At 46.0% G+C, this 20353-nt stretch overlaps 1 protein-coding gene across 1 annotated transcript in view; it reads left to right on the top strand.

Annotated features, from left to right (window-relative positions):
- TXNDC5 (thioredoxin domain containing 5) overlaps positions 1-20353 on the top strand; it is a 92881-nt gene that overhangs the window by 11516 nt on the left and 61012 nt on the right. The window contains exon 3 of the mRNA XM_069217135.1: positions 16203-16308. Within this exon, the coding sequence (XP_069073236.1) occupies positions 16203-16308 (106 nt within the window). The remainder of the gene's footprint in view (positions 1-16202; positions 16309-20353) is intronic.

The raw sequence follows: 20353 nt of genomic DNA, 5'->3' as shown, positions 1-20353 counted from the left end.
CTTTTTGCGAAGGACCTAATGTGAATCATACCAAAAACTTAGTGGGTTCTTTGCTAGCCCATTAATTATGATTGGTTGGATTTTTTATTTTTTTTTATTACACTGATTTATATGCTGGCAGAGGTCACCACCGGTGCTGATGTCTTTCCTTCCCCTTTTTCGATGGCTTTCCTTCCTCTCTTTTTTTTGTCTCTCCCCTGGAGCATAACTTCTTTACCATCCTTACTTGATTGGATGACATGTATCCTTCCGTTGTTCCATTTCTCACATTCAGAAACCGTCCCCCTTCCCTCCCCCTTTGAAATCTGCAATGCTTGCAACTGCTTTGTTTACCTCTGTGCCATGCCTTTTTCTTTTGGTGTTGAATAGCCCCCTTCAGTATCCATCCCACCCATGTGTTGTGTTGCTCCCTCCTGCCAAACACTGTCCCTTAATTCCCCTCACCGTGTTCATTGTTTCCCATTCACCCCCATCTGAGCCTCAGTCTTGCTCCTAGCTTCCCTGCGAACTCACTTTTGCTCTCGTCCCGCCTGATCCTCCTACTACTCATGCCACTATCGCTCCCCCATGCCATCCTTCAAATATTTTTATCCCTTTTGGAGTTAACGGCATTGGCTGCTAGATCTTTTTGTTTTTAAATTACTCTTTGTGCAGTTAAATCATTTCCCCTTTTTTAACAACTATAAGTGGTTTCACCTTCTTGTTACAATAAATAAATAAAAAATAAAAAAAATGCCACCCACCTCAGTCTGTAGGCATGGCCCCCTCCCAAGTAGCAGCATCTGCAGAAATCTTTGGCAAAGCTAATAGATCAACAGTGCCCAAACTATTGGCTTAGCAAATGCTTGTTAATTCCTACTTCACACCAGAGCAGACACTTGGTGTTTTTGGAATTTCATCCCAAATACTAAACCCATAACGGGGTTAAGAGCCAGTGTCTGTGTCTTTTTAGGAATCTAATCTGGGCCCACATAGCTACTTGCTGAGGAATACCTCAGTCACACTTCACTCTCTCAGTGAGCCTATTTATTTCATCCTCCGTCAAGCTTTCTGTAGCCTTGGAACTGCTTGATTCTTAAACTGAGTATAAAACAACTTCACTTGGTCTGCACTTTGGGATCCACCGTTATACCACAATAAAAAAATATGCATGTTTTGGTTACGAATGCCTTGTGTCAAAAAAGAAGCTGAATGAGGCTTAGGTTACTCCCAAACTAATCTAGTAAAATTAATGGCAAAGACTTCTTCCTTCTGAACAGTTTTCAGATATCTTCTCACAAATAAGAGTGATGGGTTTGGGCTTGGATGGATGTAGGCAGAGGTGTGGTATGTGAAACCTGATTTTCTTTAACTGATAGGTTGTCAAAGATTCGCATAATATGTCTTCAGGAGAGGTTATTTGTTTTATTTCTCTATTTTTATGGTCTTTTGTCACACGTTCTACTTCTTTCGCCTCCTCTTCTGTTTGATAGGGCTTATGAACTGGCTCACAAAGGATTTTTTTTTTTTTTTTTTTTAACGTGTTTTTACTTAATGGCTCGCTCCGATTACTCTGGAGTAAGTGATATCCACCCACAAATTAGATGAAAGCCACAGACTAGATTCTGTACCTAACAATCTGTACAATATTGAGCCTAAGACTTAGTTTCATTATTCTTGATGGTTCCTAATGCAGTCGTTGGAGCAGGAAGTTTTCATCAACTTTGGCTCCCTTAATCTTTCTTGATTAAATAGTGGTAATCGTTATTAACGGATTGTCTAATATTACTTATCCACTCATCTCAGACATTTGACAAAATGTTGTATAATTGCACCCAACCGTGGCCAGAAATTGAAAATGCGGATTTCCTAGGCTCAGAGCATAGGTGGGTATGACTGAGCAATGCTTTTGGCCTTTTTTTTTTTGTATTACGTTCAGCCTTTTGATATTATTTTTTATTTATTTATTGGAAATTCATTTTGTACTTTGCTAATAATAACATGGCTCCAGTCATTGGAAAAGTTCAGTGTGAAATTTAGGCTCATGTTCGCAATGACTATCAACGGGATGCAGCTGACACGTTTAGTATATCTCCCTGTGAGTCAGAATTGTGTTTTGAATTCCCAGTCCTGTTTTTATTTTTTTTCTGAATGATTTCCCTAGTGTAGTGAGGAGGAGAGGTGGCCTAGCAACTCGAGCTGCCACCTTTGGAACCTGGGGAAACTGGTTTGAATCCTGGCCACAACACTAGACCAAGTATGGTGTGATACTGGGCAAATCTCCTAGCCCTTCATGCAATATATAGTGCTCCATTGCTTTACTTCTACCATTTCACTTTATAAATACCAATACATTAATTCATGAGTAATAATGATTGTTGGGAGTTGATCCACACGCTACTGCGATGTTTGAGGTGTTTTTTTTTTTTTTTTTTTTTTCTTTTCTTCTTCAGGTAATATTATTTTGTGTGTGCAGAAGAAAAATTACATTGGATTATTTGGATCACTTATAAATTATTGTAGCAAGAAGTAGTATAAATGTCCTAGGGTATTAGCATGTATCTGTGTGCTAAACTGTATTGGGAATAGTGATGTCGTAAAGTTAGATAGGTGTGAGGTTTTCTTCTTCGAGCTCTAAGTGCGGGTATTAATAAAATAAAAATAAAAAAACTGAAATTGTAGCCGAAACATCAGCAGCTATGGTTAATGTCTTAAAAAAGCTTGCAAACTTTTCAGTTTCCATTTGAGTGTTTTACTGTAAACCCGTGGTTCAGGCATGTATTGGCCACAAATCTGTTGAATAGATTACGCAGAATAGATTATTTACTCTTGGGGTCCCAAAACACCAGTGACTCACCTTTAAATGGAACTGAACATTCAGCTGGTTCAGGTTATTGTTACCTTAAGACCCTTTTTGTTGTTAATGAATCCCACAGCCCCGATTTATCGCCAACATATACATGCAAGCTGGGACATTGGTCGGGCTTGCTTATGTGAAGGAACTGCCAAGAAACAAAGACTAATTGTATGTCGGAATTTCCTGAATACTTGTTGTCTTGAGACAATCATAGTAAAAGCAGTTTATCAAGACTATCTAATATATCTCATGGCTGTCTTAGTGGATATTTAAATTCTACCTGTTGCAATGTCACTGCCAGATGGAAGACTACTATAGCATGTTAACACTGAAGGAATTTTTCCGTTGTTGAACAGAGTGCTAAGCTTGGCATCTACTAAAAAAAAGATTGCCTTTGTATAGGCATGTTTGGGTTATCCCAAAATGATTAAATTGGCATCTTTTTATTCTCACCTCATTACAAAGCACTTCATAGCAAGTGGCTTATCTCACTGTGCTGGAAAGGCTTATCCCACTGTGTTGGAAATAAGGGGTTGGGGTGATTAATGTGGCGTACCTAGTCCTGCAAGATGTATTAAACAGAGCAAACCTGTTTGCAGTGGCCAACTGTCTGTGGTAAGCTTGGGCACTGAAATGTAAACAATTGTGTGCAAGTATAGTAACTTGATAAATTCTTTGGAGTTGGTCATTTTGTTTATTTCAATTGTTTTTTCAAAATTTACAATGAATCGCTTACATTTAGTCTAATTGTAGCTGGCAGTATCAAAGGAGTTTAATTTGCATGTCTTTATGTATTATTTGGTTGGTTTAGCAAGCCTATAATGTGCCGTCAATATATATATATTTTTTTAGACTTTGTTTCTTAATTGGTTTTTCTGTATGACTTAATGAGCTACGTTCAAACGTAGGGCTTGAATACGACCTAGGCGGATTGGATACTCTGTCACAAATATGATGGCTTCCTGTCCGCCGTTGTAGTAGTTCCCTAGGATCTAATGGAACTTGTAATACAGTGGCCAGGATGTGATGTTTGTGACTGAGTATCCCATCCACCAATGTAGTAACCGGGCCCATAGATGTTCTTTTTGATGATGAATGACAGTCCTACTCTGCATACATTTCATAGTACCACACAGTCTGGTTCAGAATCATGACTTGTCTCACAATGTAAATGAGCATCATGGCATAGAGTGGAGAGAAGAGAGAAGTCGGGTCTAACTTATTTCTACTCTTCAGAAGAGATGTAATGGGCGCTATTGATGGTCAAACATCACCTCAGTGGCACACAATTTACTTATTAATAACACTGAAAAGACAGAGCCTGTAGTTAAGGGCCATTTGGTTGCCCATTAGTACGCAGCTTTCCTGCATCTAGTTTTGGCCATTGTCCTCTCCGTATTCAGGAAAGTGAAAGACATTAACTTTACGATTGTAAGGAAATGGCTCCATGTTGCAGTTACCCCCCCACTTTTTGCCTGATACTGACTTGACTGAGAAGTGTGCTGGGACACTGCTAACCGTGTTCTTTCACCTAAAATGTACCATTGTCTCCACAATTGGCACAACCCTGGCACCAAGGTAAGTCCCTTGTAACTGGTACCCCTGGTACCAAGGGCCCTGATGCCAGGGAAGGTCTCTAAGGGCTGCAGCATGTCTTGTGCCACCCTAGGGACCCCTCACCCAGCACAGACACACTGCTTGCCAGCTTGTTTGTGCTGGTGGGGAGAAAATGACTAAGTCGACATGGCACTCCCCTCAGGGTGCCATGCCAAGCTCACACTACCTGTGGCATAGGTAAGTCACCCCTCTAGCAGGCCTTACAGCCCTAAGGCAGGGTGCACTATACCACAGGTGAGGGCATAGGTGCATGAGCACTATGCCCCTACAGTGTCTAAACAAAACTTTAGACATTGTAAGTGCAGGGTAGCCATAAGAATATATGGTCTGGGAGTCTGTCAAAAACGAACTCCACAGCTCCATAATGGCTACACTGAATACTGGGAAGTTTGATATCAAACTCCTCAGAATAATAAACCCACACTGATGCCAGTGTTGGATTTATTAAAAAATGCACACAGAGGGCATCTTAGAGATACCCCCTGTATTTTACCCAATTGTTCAGTGCAGGACTGACTGGTCTGTGCCAGCCTGCTGCTGAGAGACGAGTTTCTGACCCCATGTGGTGAGAGCCTTTGTGCTCTCTGAGGACAGAAACAAAGCCTGCTCTGGGTGGAGGTGCTTCAGACCTCCCCCCTGCAGGAACTGTAACACCTAGCAGTGAGCTTCAAAGGCTCAAGCTTCGTGTTACAATGCCCCAGGGCACTCCAGCTAGTGGAGATGCCCGCCCCCTGGACACACCCCCCACTTTTGGCGGCAAGTCCAGGAGAGATAATGAGAAAAACAAGGAGGAGTCACTGGCCAGTCAGGACAGCCCCTAAGGTGTCCTGAGGTGACTCTGACTTTTAGAAACCCTCCATCTTGCAGATGGAGGATTCCCCCAATAGGAATAGGTATGTGCCCCCCCTCCCCTCAGGGAGGAGGCACAAAGAGGGTGTAGCCACACTCAAGGACAGTAGCCATTGGCTACTGCCCTCCCAGACCTAAACACACCCCTACATTTAGTATTTAGGGGCTCCCCAGAACCTAGGAAACTAGATTCCTGCAACCTAAGAAGAAGAGGATTGTTAAGCTGAAAAACCCTGCAGAGAAGACGGAGACACCAACTGCTTTGGCCCCAGCTCTACCGGCCTGTCTCCCCCCTTCTAAAGACACTGCTCCAGCGATGCTTTCCCCAGGGACCAGTGACCTCTGAATCCTCAGAGGACTGCCCTGCTCTAGAAGGACCAAGAAACTCCCGAAGACAACGGCCCTGTTCACCCAAGACTGCAACTTCGTTTCCAGAGGAGCAGATTTAAAGACCCCTGCAATCCCCGCAAGAAGCGTGAGACTTGCAACACTGCACCCGGCGACCCCGACTCGACTGGTGGAGAAACAACGCTACAGGTAGGACCCCCCGGCGACTCCGAGACTGTGAGTAACCAAAGTTGTCCCCCCTGAGCCCCCACAGCGACACCTGCAGAGGGAATCCCGAGGCTCCCCCTGACCGCGACTGCCTGCTTCCCAGATCCCGACGCCTGGTAAAGACTCTGCACCCGCAGCCCCCAGGACCTGAAGGATCGGAACTCCAGTGCAGGAGTGACCCCCAGGAGGCCCTCTCCCTTGCCCAGGTGGTGGCTACCCCGAGGAGCCCCCCCCCCCCTTGCCTGCCTGCATCGCTAGAGAGACCCCTTGGTCTCCCATTGAAACCTATTGAAAACCCGACGAGTGTTTGCACACTGCACCCGGCCGCCCCAGTGCCGCTGAGGGTGTACTTTCTGTGCTGACTTGTGTCCCCCCCCCCCGTGCCCTACCAAACCCCCCTGGTCTGCCCTCCGAAGACGCGGGTACCTATCTGCTGGCAGACTGGAACCGGGGCACCCCCTTCTCCATTGAAGCCTATGTGTTTTGGGCACCACTTTGAACTCTGCACCTGAGCTGCTGGTGTGGTGACTTTGGGGTTGCTCTGAACCCCCAACGGTGGGCTACCTTGGACCCCAATTTGAACCCCGTAGGTGGTTTACTTACCTGCAAAAACTAACAATAACTTACCTCCCCCAGGAACTGTTGAAAATTGCAGTGTCCACTTTTAAAATAGCTATATGTGTTTTATGTAAAAAGTATATATGCTATTGTGATTATTCAAAGTTCCTAAAGTACTTACCTGCAATACCTTTCAAATGAGATATTACATGTAGAATTTGAACCTGTGGTTCTTAAAATAAACTAAGAAAAGATACTTTTCTGTACAAAAACCTATTGGCCTGGAATTGTCTCTGAGTGTGTGTTCCTCATTTATTGCCTGTGTGTATGTTCAACAAATACTTAACACTACTCCTTTGATAAGCCTACTGCTCGACCACACTACCACAAAATAGAGCATTAGTATTATCTCTTTTGCCACTATCTTACCTCTAAGGGGAACCCTTGGACTCTGTGCATACTATTCCTTACTTTGAAATAGTGCATACAGAGCAACTTCCTACATTATACAACCGTATCCTCACACCTTCTGAGGGGGGAACATCACCCCCGCCCACTATGACTCATATTGACTTCAGGACCGGAAGGGCACCACAAACTGGATCTCACCGAGCTAACACCCAAAATAACAAAAAGGAAAAAACAGTGGTGCTTCCTCGCCTGCATGCTTCGCCTCCCTCTTGCCCCAACCCTTCACCGCTCCATTCACATTGTTGTCCCCGCCCTCCTCATAGACCATAGCTCATATCATCCTACTAGGCCTCTCGGGTCAGCCCCAGGACTCTTAGGTATGTTGGGCACGTCAGCTCGGTAAACTCTGTAGATAAGATCTGGAAGAAAGGCCTCCACAACGTACAAATGTCACCCACTCTCTGTTTGGAAGCCAAAGTAAGCTTTTCCATCGCCAGAATGAACCACAACTTCTGGAGCCAAGACCCATAGGGCAAGGATCGTCTGCAGTGCAGCATTGAGAGCCAGTGCCATCTGTCACCCCTTCAACGAACGAAGGGGAAACGTGAGAGGATTGGGTAGGCCCAGCAATACATATGATGGGAATCTAGGAATCTCTGTCTGAAACACCTTGTCGATGTCATCTAATATGCTAGTCCAATATCGCTGTAGTTTGGGGCAATGCCAAAGGAGATGTACCAGCGTGCCCGTGCTACCGCACCCCCTCCAACAAAGGCCGGACTTAGCGGGGTCCCGTGCATTTATCCTTGCTGGAGTAAAGTACCAATAGGAAGTTATCTTATATGCCGTCTCTGTCCCCGCAGCGCTATGGGCCGTATGATGAGTTCTATAATAAATATTGTCCCACTCCTCCTCAGTGAGCTCCCTCCCCAGCTCCTTCTCCCATCTCTGCTGACCCTTAGATTTAGGCAGGCGCTCCCCACCCTGCAGGAATCGATAAAGATCCGATTTCACCTGCTTATCATCCTTCTTTGTGAGCATCCACCTCTCAAACGGAGTTAGTGGCCTATCTATCAAAGCCCTATTCGCTGGCATAAGGGCCCAATGACATACTTGATAATACAATAGCCGATCCTCTTCGGTCAATCGATACGTCTCCCGCATCTGATCAAAAGGGATCACCCCATTCTCATCAAAAAGACTCCCCACCCTCTTACAGCCCCCATCATACCACCGGCAAACTCTCTACCTGTAGGCCGGGTGGAAAGTCAGGGTTCGCACCAATTGGTGACATAGGGGATGGAAACGTTGTGAGCCCCTGCCGTCGCACCACTGCGTCCCATACACGGAGCATCGCTCCCGTGATCGGGGAGGAATATAGTCCACGTGCCCTGTGTCGAGGTCAGAGCCAGGGCTCCTTCCAAATATGAGACCCCGCCACCGCCTGATCCATAAAACACCAGTGTTTCTCAGAAAGCGGCCTACTCCACTCCAAAAGAAAGCGCAACTGGGCTGCCTGGAAATACCGCAGAAGACAGGGAACAGCCGCCCCCCCTGCCCCCCCCCCCTCCAAAGACCCCCCCTCTAAGGCGGTATAGAGCATTCCGCAGGAGCTGCGCCGGCCGTCCATCCCAGATGAATTTCAAGATCACGGACTGTAGGGTTGCTATCGTTCGAGACAGAGGAGTCAGGGTAAGTGCCTGAAAGACAGAGTATGCGCGGCAGCACAGTCATTTTCACCGCCGCCACCCTGCCCAGCCAAGAGTTTATGCTTCCCCCAGATCCCAAGGTCTTGCTGTACCTCCAGAGTTAGCGTGGTATAATTTAAGCTTGCTGTCTTCACTGCAGAGGTCCCCAATTCAATACCCAAATAGGGTACCTGCGATGTCGACCATATAAAGGGATATCGGGCCCTCAAAACCTCCGTATGGTCAGGAGAAATGGATAAGCCAAGGTCCTGCGACTTCTGCATATTCATACAGAATCCAGAGGCCTGACCAAACTCCTCCAGGGCCACCAAAAGGGCTGGAAGCGAAACCATGGGCTCCGCAAAGGTAAGAATCACATCATCCGCATAGAGACTAATAAGGTGATGTTCGCCCCCCAAATTTGACGCCAGTAACTAGGGGGTTATCACGGAGGCGCTGAGCAAAGGGTTCCATATACAGCGTAAATAGCAGCGGGGAGAGCGGGCATCCCTGTCGTGTTCCACGACCAATTGAGAACGGCAAGGACAGAGTTCCATTAACTCACACCGCAGCCTTGGGCGAGCGATAAATGCATTGAATCCAGGTCCTGAACCCATGCCCCAGTCCATAGCGCTCCAACACCTGAAAGAGATCAGGCCAATGGACTCTATCAAACGCCTTCTCTGCATCGATAGAAAGGAGGAGCGCCTCCCTGCGCGCTCTGCCAGTTTTATCTATTAAGTGCAGAAGGCGCTTTGTATTATCTCCACACTGCCAGTGAGGTATAAAGCCCGCCTGATCCAGATCTATAAGGCCCGGCATTTAGGCATTTAGGGATTGAGGCGGTGAGCCAAAATACCAGTAAACAACTTGGCGTCTATATTCAGAAGTGAGATAGGCCTATATGAGGCGCAATCTTCTGGATCCTTCCTGGGTTTGTGAATAACCGTAATGGTAGCCTCCAGCATACTAGGTGCGAGGGCCCCGGACACCCGAAAGGAGTTGAAGAGCGACAGAACGTTTTATAAAAGAGCGCCGTGAAGCCATCAGGGCCTGGAGACTTCCCATTCTTTATACGGGATATCCCCGAAATAACCTCGTCCACCCTTATAGGCTGGTCCAGCGAGGACGCTTCATGCTCTACAAGCAGAGTAATTGTGCTATCCGTGAGAAAGGTAGCAGGATCCGGGTCGCACCTCGCATCCGCTGAATATATCTCCCTATAGTACTCAGCAAACACCTCTGCCATTTGGTCATCTGTACGCACTTCCCCTTTAGAGGGGGAGCGTACCATCTTTATGGTAGCAGCAGAAGGCTGCACCCTCAGCCGGTGCGCAAGGAGCTTCCCACATCTGTTACTCCCAATGTAGCATTTGTGTTTAATCCTCACTATCGCATATCCTGCCCTATCCCAGTCCAGCCTTTTCAGCTGCTGGCACGCCCTCTCTAGCTCCCTCCACACTCTAGGTGCTCCAGTATATTTATGAGAGCGTACTAAGGGCGCCACTTTTTGCTCAAGCACCGCTCTGTTCCTTCCTTGCTTTATTATCTTTAGCCGCCAGCGACATCACTTCCCCTCGCACTACCGCCTTTAGAGCCTCCCATAAGGTCTCCATACTGACTCTTCCATCATCGTTAAAGCTAAGGTTATCCACTATCACCCGTCTCAGCGTCTCCTCAGCTGCTCTACTCTGAAGTATAGTGTCTCTAAAGCGCCAGCTCGGACTCCCCACACGCCCCATATCGAGACTGGCCTCCATAGTGATAGGTGCATGATCTGTTAAGGCCCGTGGCTCGATTTGAGGTCTCTCTAATCCGAGAGATGAACGCCGCAGAGGCCAGAAACAAATCGATACGTGTGTATGTCTTTGAGGCCGCAGAGTAGAAGGAATAGTCCCGAAGCGTTGGGTGCTCCCTCCAAACATCCTCCAGACCACAATCAACCAGCCACTGCCTCCCTTCTGCAGTCGGCGCACCAGTCTGCCCATAACGATGCCCAGACCTGTACAGCTCATTGTCCATTACCAGGTTAAAGTTTCCCCCTACTAAAATAGCTCTGTCAGGGGTATTGAGCACCGGGCAAATGGCCTGCCTCATAAAGGTTTCCTGTTGTACGTTAGGTGCATATATTGTAGCAGTAGTGAAGAGGAAAGCCCCCACCCGTACCCTGAGCGCCGGGAACCTACCCTGTACCTCATGAAGCTTGGCTATCACCTCTCCAGGGAAGGACTACGACAAAAGTATCGCCACCCCAGCATGTTTTGCAGGGGCTGAGGACCATAATTGCCTAGAAAACCACTTTGAACTCATTCTATACGTATCCTTGGCCACCAGGTGCGTTTCCTGCAGGAGACAAACATGACTCCCGGACTGCTCAAGACCAGACAAGATCGCCAATCTCTTTGCTGGGCTATTAAGTCCACGAACATTCAAGCTTAGACACTTAAAGGACATATGGCACTAGACCAGTTACACTCTACAGCAGGCACAACTACCAAGGGGCACGGACCAGAACCATCATTGGGGCGGTCCCCTAGATAGGGATAGCAAGCAAAATAAAAAGCTATGTAAATTCCAGAGGAAGCACTCCTACACACAACCATAACGCACAACAGGTGCTTAAAACACATAAGTCCTCTGACACACAGCTCTAGAGAGGTAACGTCTCGTCGGGCCAGTAGATCCATCAGGATTAGTCACATGGGATCCAGCGGCTCCCCCACCCGGGCCTCTCTAATATGGCCATAAGACCCAAGTGGAAACTCACACGACCCCAAATCACAGCGGCAGCACCCAGTTGCTCATTGGCTAGGCGTTAGTCCCCGCAGCCAAGCTACTCAGTACTGATTGTCATTCCAGCGCCTGCTCCGTCGTGGAACGCTGCCGTTGCTTTCTCTTCCTCTCCTGCCGCCGCCACCGCAGGCATCCTCCTCCACAGTTGCCCCGGGCTCTCGTTCATTCTCCTCCAGCTGCAGGATCCTTCTCACCACCAACACTGATATCACCTGATGCCACTGGTCCTCCCATCGGAACATAAGGTGGAAGGGGTGACCCCAGGAATAGGACGTAGAGTGGGCCCGTAAATGTTCTGTAATAGGTTTAAAGTCTCTCCGCCTTTGCAATGTCCGCAGCGAGAGGTCCTGAAACAGCTGCAGCTTATGCTCACAGAACTGTACTTGTGACAAGTTTTGGGTTCTCTGTAGAATGTTTTCTTTAAGTCCATAGTTGTGGACACACGTCAAAATATCAGGCTGACGACCCCCAGGCTCCCCGGGGCGGCCCACACGATGAACGCAGTCCAGCGTAATCTCCCTTAAGTCATCAGGACCCAAGATAGAGTGGAACAACGCTGCAACAAACTTCCCCAATGTCTTCCTTCTCCGCTCCCATCGGGCCCCCCGTATATTATGCTGTTGTGACCGGTTCTCGAAGTCCTCCACCGTAATCTGAAGAAGGTCCTGCTGCTCGCGAAGATGTATTATCTCCTGTTGCATATGTTCAACCTCCTCCCCTCGAGAGATCTCACCATCCTCTACATTCGCCACTCGATCCCCTAGGGAAGTGACCTCTGTACGCAGTTCCTTCATCTCCTGGGAAATGTTCCCTCCGGAGATCTTGCAGATTGCTCCTAAGTGAATCAAACAGGGAGGAGAGAAAGCCTTTAGTGACTGGGGCCTCACCATCGTCGTCCATCTCTCCTCCATCGTCACAGCCCCTCGTTGCAGCAGACCCTTCAACCGATCCGCTCTTCGCCGGCTGGGATCTGGTCACTATGTCCCTCACTGACTGATCCCGCTTGGATTTAGAGGACGTCATGATACTGCCACTCCTGTACCAGCTTCCGGCCTCAACCGCCCCGTCGTGGGCCTGTCCACCACCAGCCCCAGGCCCAGCAATGGCCACCCGGGCTCCAGAGGCAAAACCCGCCAGGGGCATCCTGATTCGTGGCCCCAGGCCTCAGCGCTGCTCGGCTCTCTTACCCGGTCAGCCGGGTCACTCCTGGCACCTCCGGGCTGCCACAGGCTCTCTCGTTCGCTGGGCCTCACCGCGTTCCTCGCCGCACACGCGAGCCTGGGCCAAAAGGCCTGCTGCCACCGGATCCGCGGGTGAACTCCGGGCCCCCTCTCCGGCACACCCGCCGTCTCCACTCACCCCCCCCCCAGCGAGCAGGGGCGCGCAGGAGACAGCGCAGAGGGGTCGCAATGCTTTTGATGAGGCCCGGGCGGCGGAGCTCGCGGAAACGCATCCGCTCACGCCGCCATCTTGGCCACGCCCTCTCCCAGTTCCTAATTTAAGGCCATATATTATCCATGCTAGATTATGTGTGCTGTACTTAGTTTTGCACGACTCTGGCTATTCCCACGAATCAAGCTTAAGGTAACACCTTAATTTTGGGCATCCATTTTTAGATTCCTTCACGTTTAGAAAGCATGTTCAAATTTCCACTATTACATTTTGCTTTTTTCATGTATGGGTACTTTAGTAATCTGCCAATAATGTTCTAAACCGTTGTGAATCCCCTGAGAAGGTGTTGCAGACCCATTGTAGATGAATGCTTTGTTAGCTGCTATCCAAGTTTTACTTGAATACCCGGTTCCCTAATTGCTGTGATACATGTGCTTAAGAACAGGTTTTTCCTCATGACTTCTGAGCCTTTTCACGTTCAATGAGTTGTCAGACGCTTTGCGCTGTGAGGGTAAAAATGAAGGCACCTGGGCATGATTTCACATTATCCTGAATTAGTAGTTGTCTACAAGTCAGAAATCCTATTGCTAGGCAACGGAGGTAGAATGTTATCATTAAATTACAACCCAATATCTTTGCTGTATAGCACCAGGAAAACTGTGTGGGAGGAAAGGTACATGGTAACAAATTTAATAGCTTCCTAAAAGAAAGCTAGTCAGTTAAGGTTACTCAAGCAGGCTTTAGGCTTTGTGTAGGCTGCTCTGCCATGAGTACCAACAGTAGCAAATTTATAATCCCCAAGGAACTGATTTCTTAGAAATCACTCAAAATGAGTACATTGACAATGCTAGTTGTTTCCCAGTTGGATTACTGTGCTGTAGTTTTAGGGATAATTGAAACTGAGTAACCCTCTTAGCAAAGGGTTCCTTTTCTTTAGCCAATGCATCTCAGTTATGGCCCACTTTCAACGGTTTCATTAGCAACACAAGCAAAATTAGACACTTATCCATGTGTATGGCACAGAACTGTGGAGGCTCTAAACTCAAACCATTGTTGACACCAAGAAACGAATTTCTCACGAAATTGAGAAGCCTACCTAAATCTGCTTCTATTATGCTGTTGAGAGACTTTGGTTAAACAATGTAGTGGATAGTGCTGTATTACATCATGTTCTGGGAGGACCTGGCCTGGCAGTTTGAGCTGGACTGTTCCCTTGGGGAACAGGGTCAAGATTGATTTGCATACAGCTGGGCCCAAACTGGAATGGCATAGCAAGCAAAAGAACTGATTGATTAAACTCAGATCTGTGACTCGGTGTGAATGTTTGATTTGTTCCACATTCCGTCCATCATCTGTTCTTTTTCTATTATATCCTGGCAGCTCTGGCCGAGACTAGGGTCTGCCTCCATGGTTTAAAAGAACGATTTTGCAATCTCTTAAACCACAAATATTTTCCTTGGCCAATGCATGTAAAAAATGTCATGTTGGGCCTCAGACACTGTTCATTTGGATCGAAATCAGAGCAAACTTGTTAAATTGGGATGGTATTTGGTGAAGTGCTGTTTTGGGGAGTTGATCCAGCTATAAACTTGCCAGATACCTTTCAGCTAACACCCTTTTCATGTCCACTATGGGTTCTGTGCTCTTCAGTCACCCACAATTGCCTTCAAACTTTTTGAAAACTTTACCACATATGCGTAGCATATTCACTTCTATACTATCCTCACACTGTGTGTTACTTTCAATACTGTTAAAAGAAGCCAGATTGAGTGACCATCTACACTGTGGGCTTCACTTGCTCAGCCTTTACTTTTCCTCCGATCTCTTGACCACTTTTTCTCTGTGCGAAACTCCAGATTATCCGCACCCATTACTTTATCTGTGCCTGTGCCTCATAGATCAGTGTAGATCAGTCCTCTGCCCGCTCTGTGTGTGCGGTTCCCACCCCCCCCCCCCCTCCCCCCCTGTACACCGGAGTGGCTAATCTTCATATTTTTTTTTTTTTTTTTTTAATATATATTTTTTCTCTAATTGTTTTCCCTTTTTTTACAGCCTGTATGCACATGATGTCGAAATCCCTTCTCAGTCCCTCTCTCGTCCAGTTGCACATATCCAAGCATCTTTATTTTTTATTTTTTTTAATTTATTTTTTTATTTTTTATTTATTTTTGCTCCTGGGTGGCTCCTAAAATCCATGGCATTAAACTCTTCCAAAATTGCAGTTATATATTTTGCTTCTTTGATTGCACCTTTGCCCTTCCCTCACTTTATCCTCTTCCTTCATTACTTTTATGCCTCACTGGCTCATATCTTGGTGGTCTAGTCATCAAAAGCTTATATTGTCAACCGCAGCCCCCTGTGCTGCTTCTCGGTTTCATTTATTATACCTACAACGAACCATCCAGTGAAATTCAGTTCCTGCTGACCTCGAAGCAAGCCTAAAGAGCCATTTACTGCTACTAGAAAGCAAGGAATGTTTACGACTCGATGATGCCCTCTGTCTCAGTAAATGTATATCTGTCTATGCGTATAATTCAGAATCTCGCGTGTTTGTCGGTTGCCCAACTTCACTGTTATCTAAAACAGCATTTTGATCCTCATCAAGCCAGATTAATGTTAAGCCTTTGTAAACCAGTCTGCCTTTGCTCTCTGTGCCTTCCATGTCATACGTGAAGCATTTCTGATTGAAATGTTTTGGGTTTCAACAAACGAATATATTTGTAAGTTTAATGCATAGTAGATTTTTTTTATTTATTTTTTTCTTCAAAATAGACCTTTTCATAAATATTTCCAAGACCACTCTGGCTTGTCTGATTACTCAAATTAGTCACTTTTCATAAGGTTTAGGTTGAGGATTTTACCCCTTACGTTTTTTATTGCCAAATGTGGGACTGTTCTTTCCTTTCAGTGTATATGCCACTGTAAAAGCCACTTATTTGTCTTGTTGCCAGTTCTTGCAGTAGTTGGTAGAGACCTACTTTGAAGGATAGTACAGCTAGTCTACAAAGAAGCAGTCAAGATTAGCAAAAATCAATCGAGTTAAAACTGTAGTATGCATTATTATATATTTATTGTGAAGTTCCTATAGATGCAGAACCGTGTAGTAGAGGGTTTGTTTTTTTTTATCCACGATTGGATGCTTTATTGCAGATGGAATATTAAATTGTAAGCAGTGCTACGGGCAATTGGTTTATTTACCCTCATTTGATTTTAAATGTGTATGTTGGATTTTATTAATACATATTTTAAGATGTTATTCTTTTTATGGACAGTTACTGTTTTGTGTCCCTGTAAATATTCTATGGAGCCTTCCAAAATGTTTCAAAACAGAAATGAATAACCTGAGCAGTACCAATATGTCCATTATTGTGATGCCCAAATGTTACTTGCTCTACTTACCCTTTCCTCAGCGCCGAAGAAATATGGTGTTTTATTATGCGTGTGAATTGCTATGCATTTTAGTGCTCGCAAATGGTCAATATCTTGTTAATACACACTTTCAGATTGAAGTTCTTCAAACCTGGCCAAGAAGCTGTGAAGTATCAGGGCTCTAGGGATTACCAGGCACTGGAACATTGGATGTTGCAGATGTTGAATGAAGAACCTGCTGTAAGTGATTTTATTTAGGTTTCTTTTCTTGTTTTTCATACTGCTTTCTTTCCACCCAGTCACTTTGTAAAGCAAAGGAAATGTGGTTTGAAATATATAGTACAGGTGGCAGTTTTTTTTTTTTTTTTTTTTTTTTGGCTATTCGGGGCAGTTCGCGCTTAGGCCCTCATCCCTTTTTGTCCACATAAGCTACCGACGCCAAATTTACATCCTTTTTTCCAACATCCTAGGGATTCTAGAGGTACCCAGAGTTTGTGGGTTTCCCTGAAGGAGACCAAGAAATTAGCCAAAATACAGCGATAATTTCATGTTTTGATTTTTTTGTCTTTTTAAAATTTTTATTGTAATGGGGGTGGGTGGGAAAGGGCTGCACAAGAAGGCTTGTGATTTTTTTTTTTTTTTTTTTTTCTCTCCCCTGAAAATGGCATCAACAAAGGGTTTGCGGTGCTAAAATCACCATCTTCCTGCTTTGAGGAACAGGCAGACTTGAATCGGAAAACCACATTTTTGCCATTTTACTGGCACATACCCCATTTTTACTATTATCTTTGTGCTTTTAGCCTCCTTCCAGTTAGTGACAGAAATGGGTATGAAACCAATGCTGGATCCCAGAGAGCTAAACATTTCTAAAAGTAGACAAAATTCTGCATTCAGCAAGGGGTTATTTGTGTAGATACTACCAGGTTTTCCTACTGAAAATAACCGCTGAAATTAAAAAAATATTGAAATTGAGCTAAAAAAAAAAAAGTAATTTTTCTCCACGTTTTACTCTGTAACTCTTTTCTGCGATGTCAGATTTGTGAAAGCAATATACCGTTACGTCTGCTGGACTCTTTTGTGCTTGCGGGGATATATAGGGCTTGTAGGTTTATTAAGAACCATAGGTACACAGAGGCAATAAATGAACTGCACCTTGCAATGGGTTTTCATTCTATACCAGGTATACAGCAATTCATTTGGTGAAATATAAAGTGAAAATTAGGTATCCAGAAAACCTTTTGTATTTCCAAAATGGGCACAAGATAAGGTGTTGAGAAGCAGTAGTTATTTGCACATCTCTGATTTCTGGGGTTCCCATACTAGCGTGTGAATTATAGGGCATTTCTCAAACAGACGCATTTTTTTAGACTCTGTTTTACATTTGGAAGGAAAAATGTGGAGAAAGACAAGGGGCAAGAACACTTGTTTTGCTATTCTGTGTTCCCCCAAGTATCCTGATTAAAAATGGTACCTCACTTGCGTGGGTAGGCCTAATGCCCAGAAAAGGAAACAAAACATGGACACATCACATTTTTACATTGAAAACTCAGGTGTTTTTTGGAAAGTGCCTAGCTGTGGATTTTGATCTCTAGATCAGCTGGCACCACCTGTGCTTTTGGTCCTGGGCTCAGCAGCCATACAGGGAAACCTACCAAATCCAGGCATTTCTGAAAACTAGACACCCGAGGGAGTCCAGGGAGGTGTGACTTGCCTGGATCTCCCAGTGTTTTCTTACCCAGAATCCTCAGCAAGCCTCAAATTTAGCAACAAAAAAAATCACATTTTTCCCACATTTCTGTGTGGTTTCACCGCACCGGGACAAATTTCCTATCACCCAACGTTCCCCTCAGTCTCCCGGTACAACTGATACCTTGGTTGTGTAGGTGATCCAAGTGCTTGTGACAGGGAAGAGCCAAACACATGGGGAGCAACCCTTGCCCAAGAGGCTGCCCCTCCAAACAAAACACACACCAATCCCTGGTGCCTAAGTGGGTAAGTGGTTTCTGCCCACCCCCCGGGCAGAAATGGCCTCAATTAAATTTAGCTAAGGGGTCGCTCCCCTTGCTTGAAATTGGCGCAAAAAAAGAATCTCTGGGGCCTAGTGGTTTCTGCCCATCTTGGGGGCAGATCGGCCTAATAAAAATAGGCTGCTCTGCCCCCAAGGGGGGGGAGGGGCAGAAAAGACCTAAAATTAATTTTGCCCCCAGGGGAGCGACCCTTGTCCAAGGGGGCGCTCCCCTTATGTGTAAATACAAAAAAAAAAAAAAAAAATCCCTGGTGTCTAGTGCCATTTCTGCTGCAGCCAAAATGCCGAGAGGCATGAAAGGAGAGGAGGAGAAATGCTGGGCTTCCAGCGTGGATGGGTAGACCTCTGATGAGGTCAGCGCATGATCGCACACTGACATCAGATGCCACGGGGGGGTTAGGAGGGATGGGGGTGGTAGGGAAAGTGATTCCCCTTCCATCCCTGCCCAGGGCAGGGGGGGGGGGGAGGGGGTGCGAGGCCCCAGAAGGCCCCTACTTGGATGTACCCGAGCGGTTAATTTAAATCAAAACAAAAAAAAAACGACTTGTGTACTAATTCTTGATTGGCACTGTTGGCATGCCTGGGGAGGTCTTCTTCCCACCTTGGGTTCAGAAACCACAACCGCTCTAGTGAGACACCATCACTATTCTCACCTATGGAGGTTGACTAGATCTTTGGACTTAGAATAAATCTTACTACTGCACTCTTCACTATCACAAATCAATGGCAAAAACCCATAAACAATTCTGAACACCATGAATGACTCGGCACTAGATCAGACTCCAAACTGAATATGTTTCAAAGCTTTATTACAATCTCAAAATTAATGTCACATATATGGTGCACAAAACATAGTTAAAACAGCAATGAAAATCATTGGCTGACCAAAAAACTTTAACTAACATTTAGCCTATTAAACATCAATACTGTTAAACACTTCAAAAGAATAACTTGGTTCAGCAGAACTACAATATGCACATCCATTTCATATTCCAAAGCAGATGACTGTGACATCAGTAAATCTTCAAACTACAATTTTAACAATCAATTTCAGAGCTCAGCCATCCTTATCTCTAACACAAATTGAGACCTGTATGTGTGGGAACAAGCTAATACGTGGGCAAAAGCAATAACGAAAAACTAAAATAATTTGGAAAAATCATCTAACTAGGGCAGTGTGAGGAAATGCCTCCTTGGCATGGTTACCCCCTAACTTTTTGCCTTTGCTGATGCTAAGTTATGATTTGAAAGTGTGCTTGGGACCCTGCTAACCAGGCCCCAGCACCAGTGTTCTTTCCCTAAACTGTACCTTTGTCTCCATTATTGGCACAACCCTGGCACTCAGGTAAGTCCCTTGCAACTGGTACCCCTGGTACCAAGGGCCCTGATGCCGGGGAAGGTCTCCAAGGGCTGCAGCATGTCTTATGCCACCCTGGGGACCCCTCATTCAGCAGATGCACACTGCCTCACAGCTTGTGTGTGCTGGTGGGGAGAAAATGACTAAGTCGACATGGCACTCCCCTCAGAATGCCATGCCAACCTCACACTGCCTGTGGCATAGGTAAGTCACCCCTCTAGCAGCCCTTACAGCCCTAAGGCAGGGTGCACTATACCACAGGTGAGGGCATATGTGCATGAGCACTATGCCCCTACAGTGTCTAAGCAAAACCTTAGATATTGTAAGTGCAGGGTCGCCATAAGATTATATGGTCTGGGAGTTTGTCTAACACAAACTCCACTGTTCCATAATGGCTACACTGAAAACTGGGAGGTTTGGTATCAAATTTCTCAGCACAATAAATGCACACTGATGCCAGTGTGCAATGTATTGTAAAATACACCCAGAGAGGGCATCTTAGAGATGCCCCCTTAATACATACCCGACTTCTAGTGTAGGCTGACCAGTTCCTACCAGCCTGCCACACACCAAACATGTTGCTGGCCACATGGGGAGAGTGCCTTTGTCACTCTGTGGCCAGGAACAAAGCCTGTACTGGGTGGAGGTGCTTCTCACCTCTCCCTGCAGGAACTGTAACACCTGGCGGTGAGCCTCAAAGGCTCACCCTCTTCGTTACAGCGCCCCAGGGCATCCCAGCTAGTGGAAATGCCCGCCCCTCCGGCCACTGCCCCCACTTTTGGCGGCAAGGCTAGAGGAGATAATGAGAAAAATAAGGAGGAGTCACCCACCAGTCAGGACAGCCCCTAAGGTGTCCTGGCTGAGGTGACCCCTGCCTTGAGAAATCCTCCATCTTGAATTTG

Source organism: Pleurodeles waltl, chromosome 2_1 (assembly GCF_031143425.1).
Source record: "Pleurodeles waltl isolate 20211129_DDA chromosome 2_1, aPleWal1.hap1.20221129, whole genome shotgun sequence".
Lineage (NCBI taxonomy): Eukaryota > Metazoa > Chordata > Amphibia > Caudata > Salamandridae > Pleurodeles > Pleurodeles waltl.
This window is presented reverse-complemented; position numbering and strand designations above follow the sequence as displayed.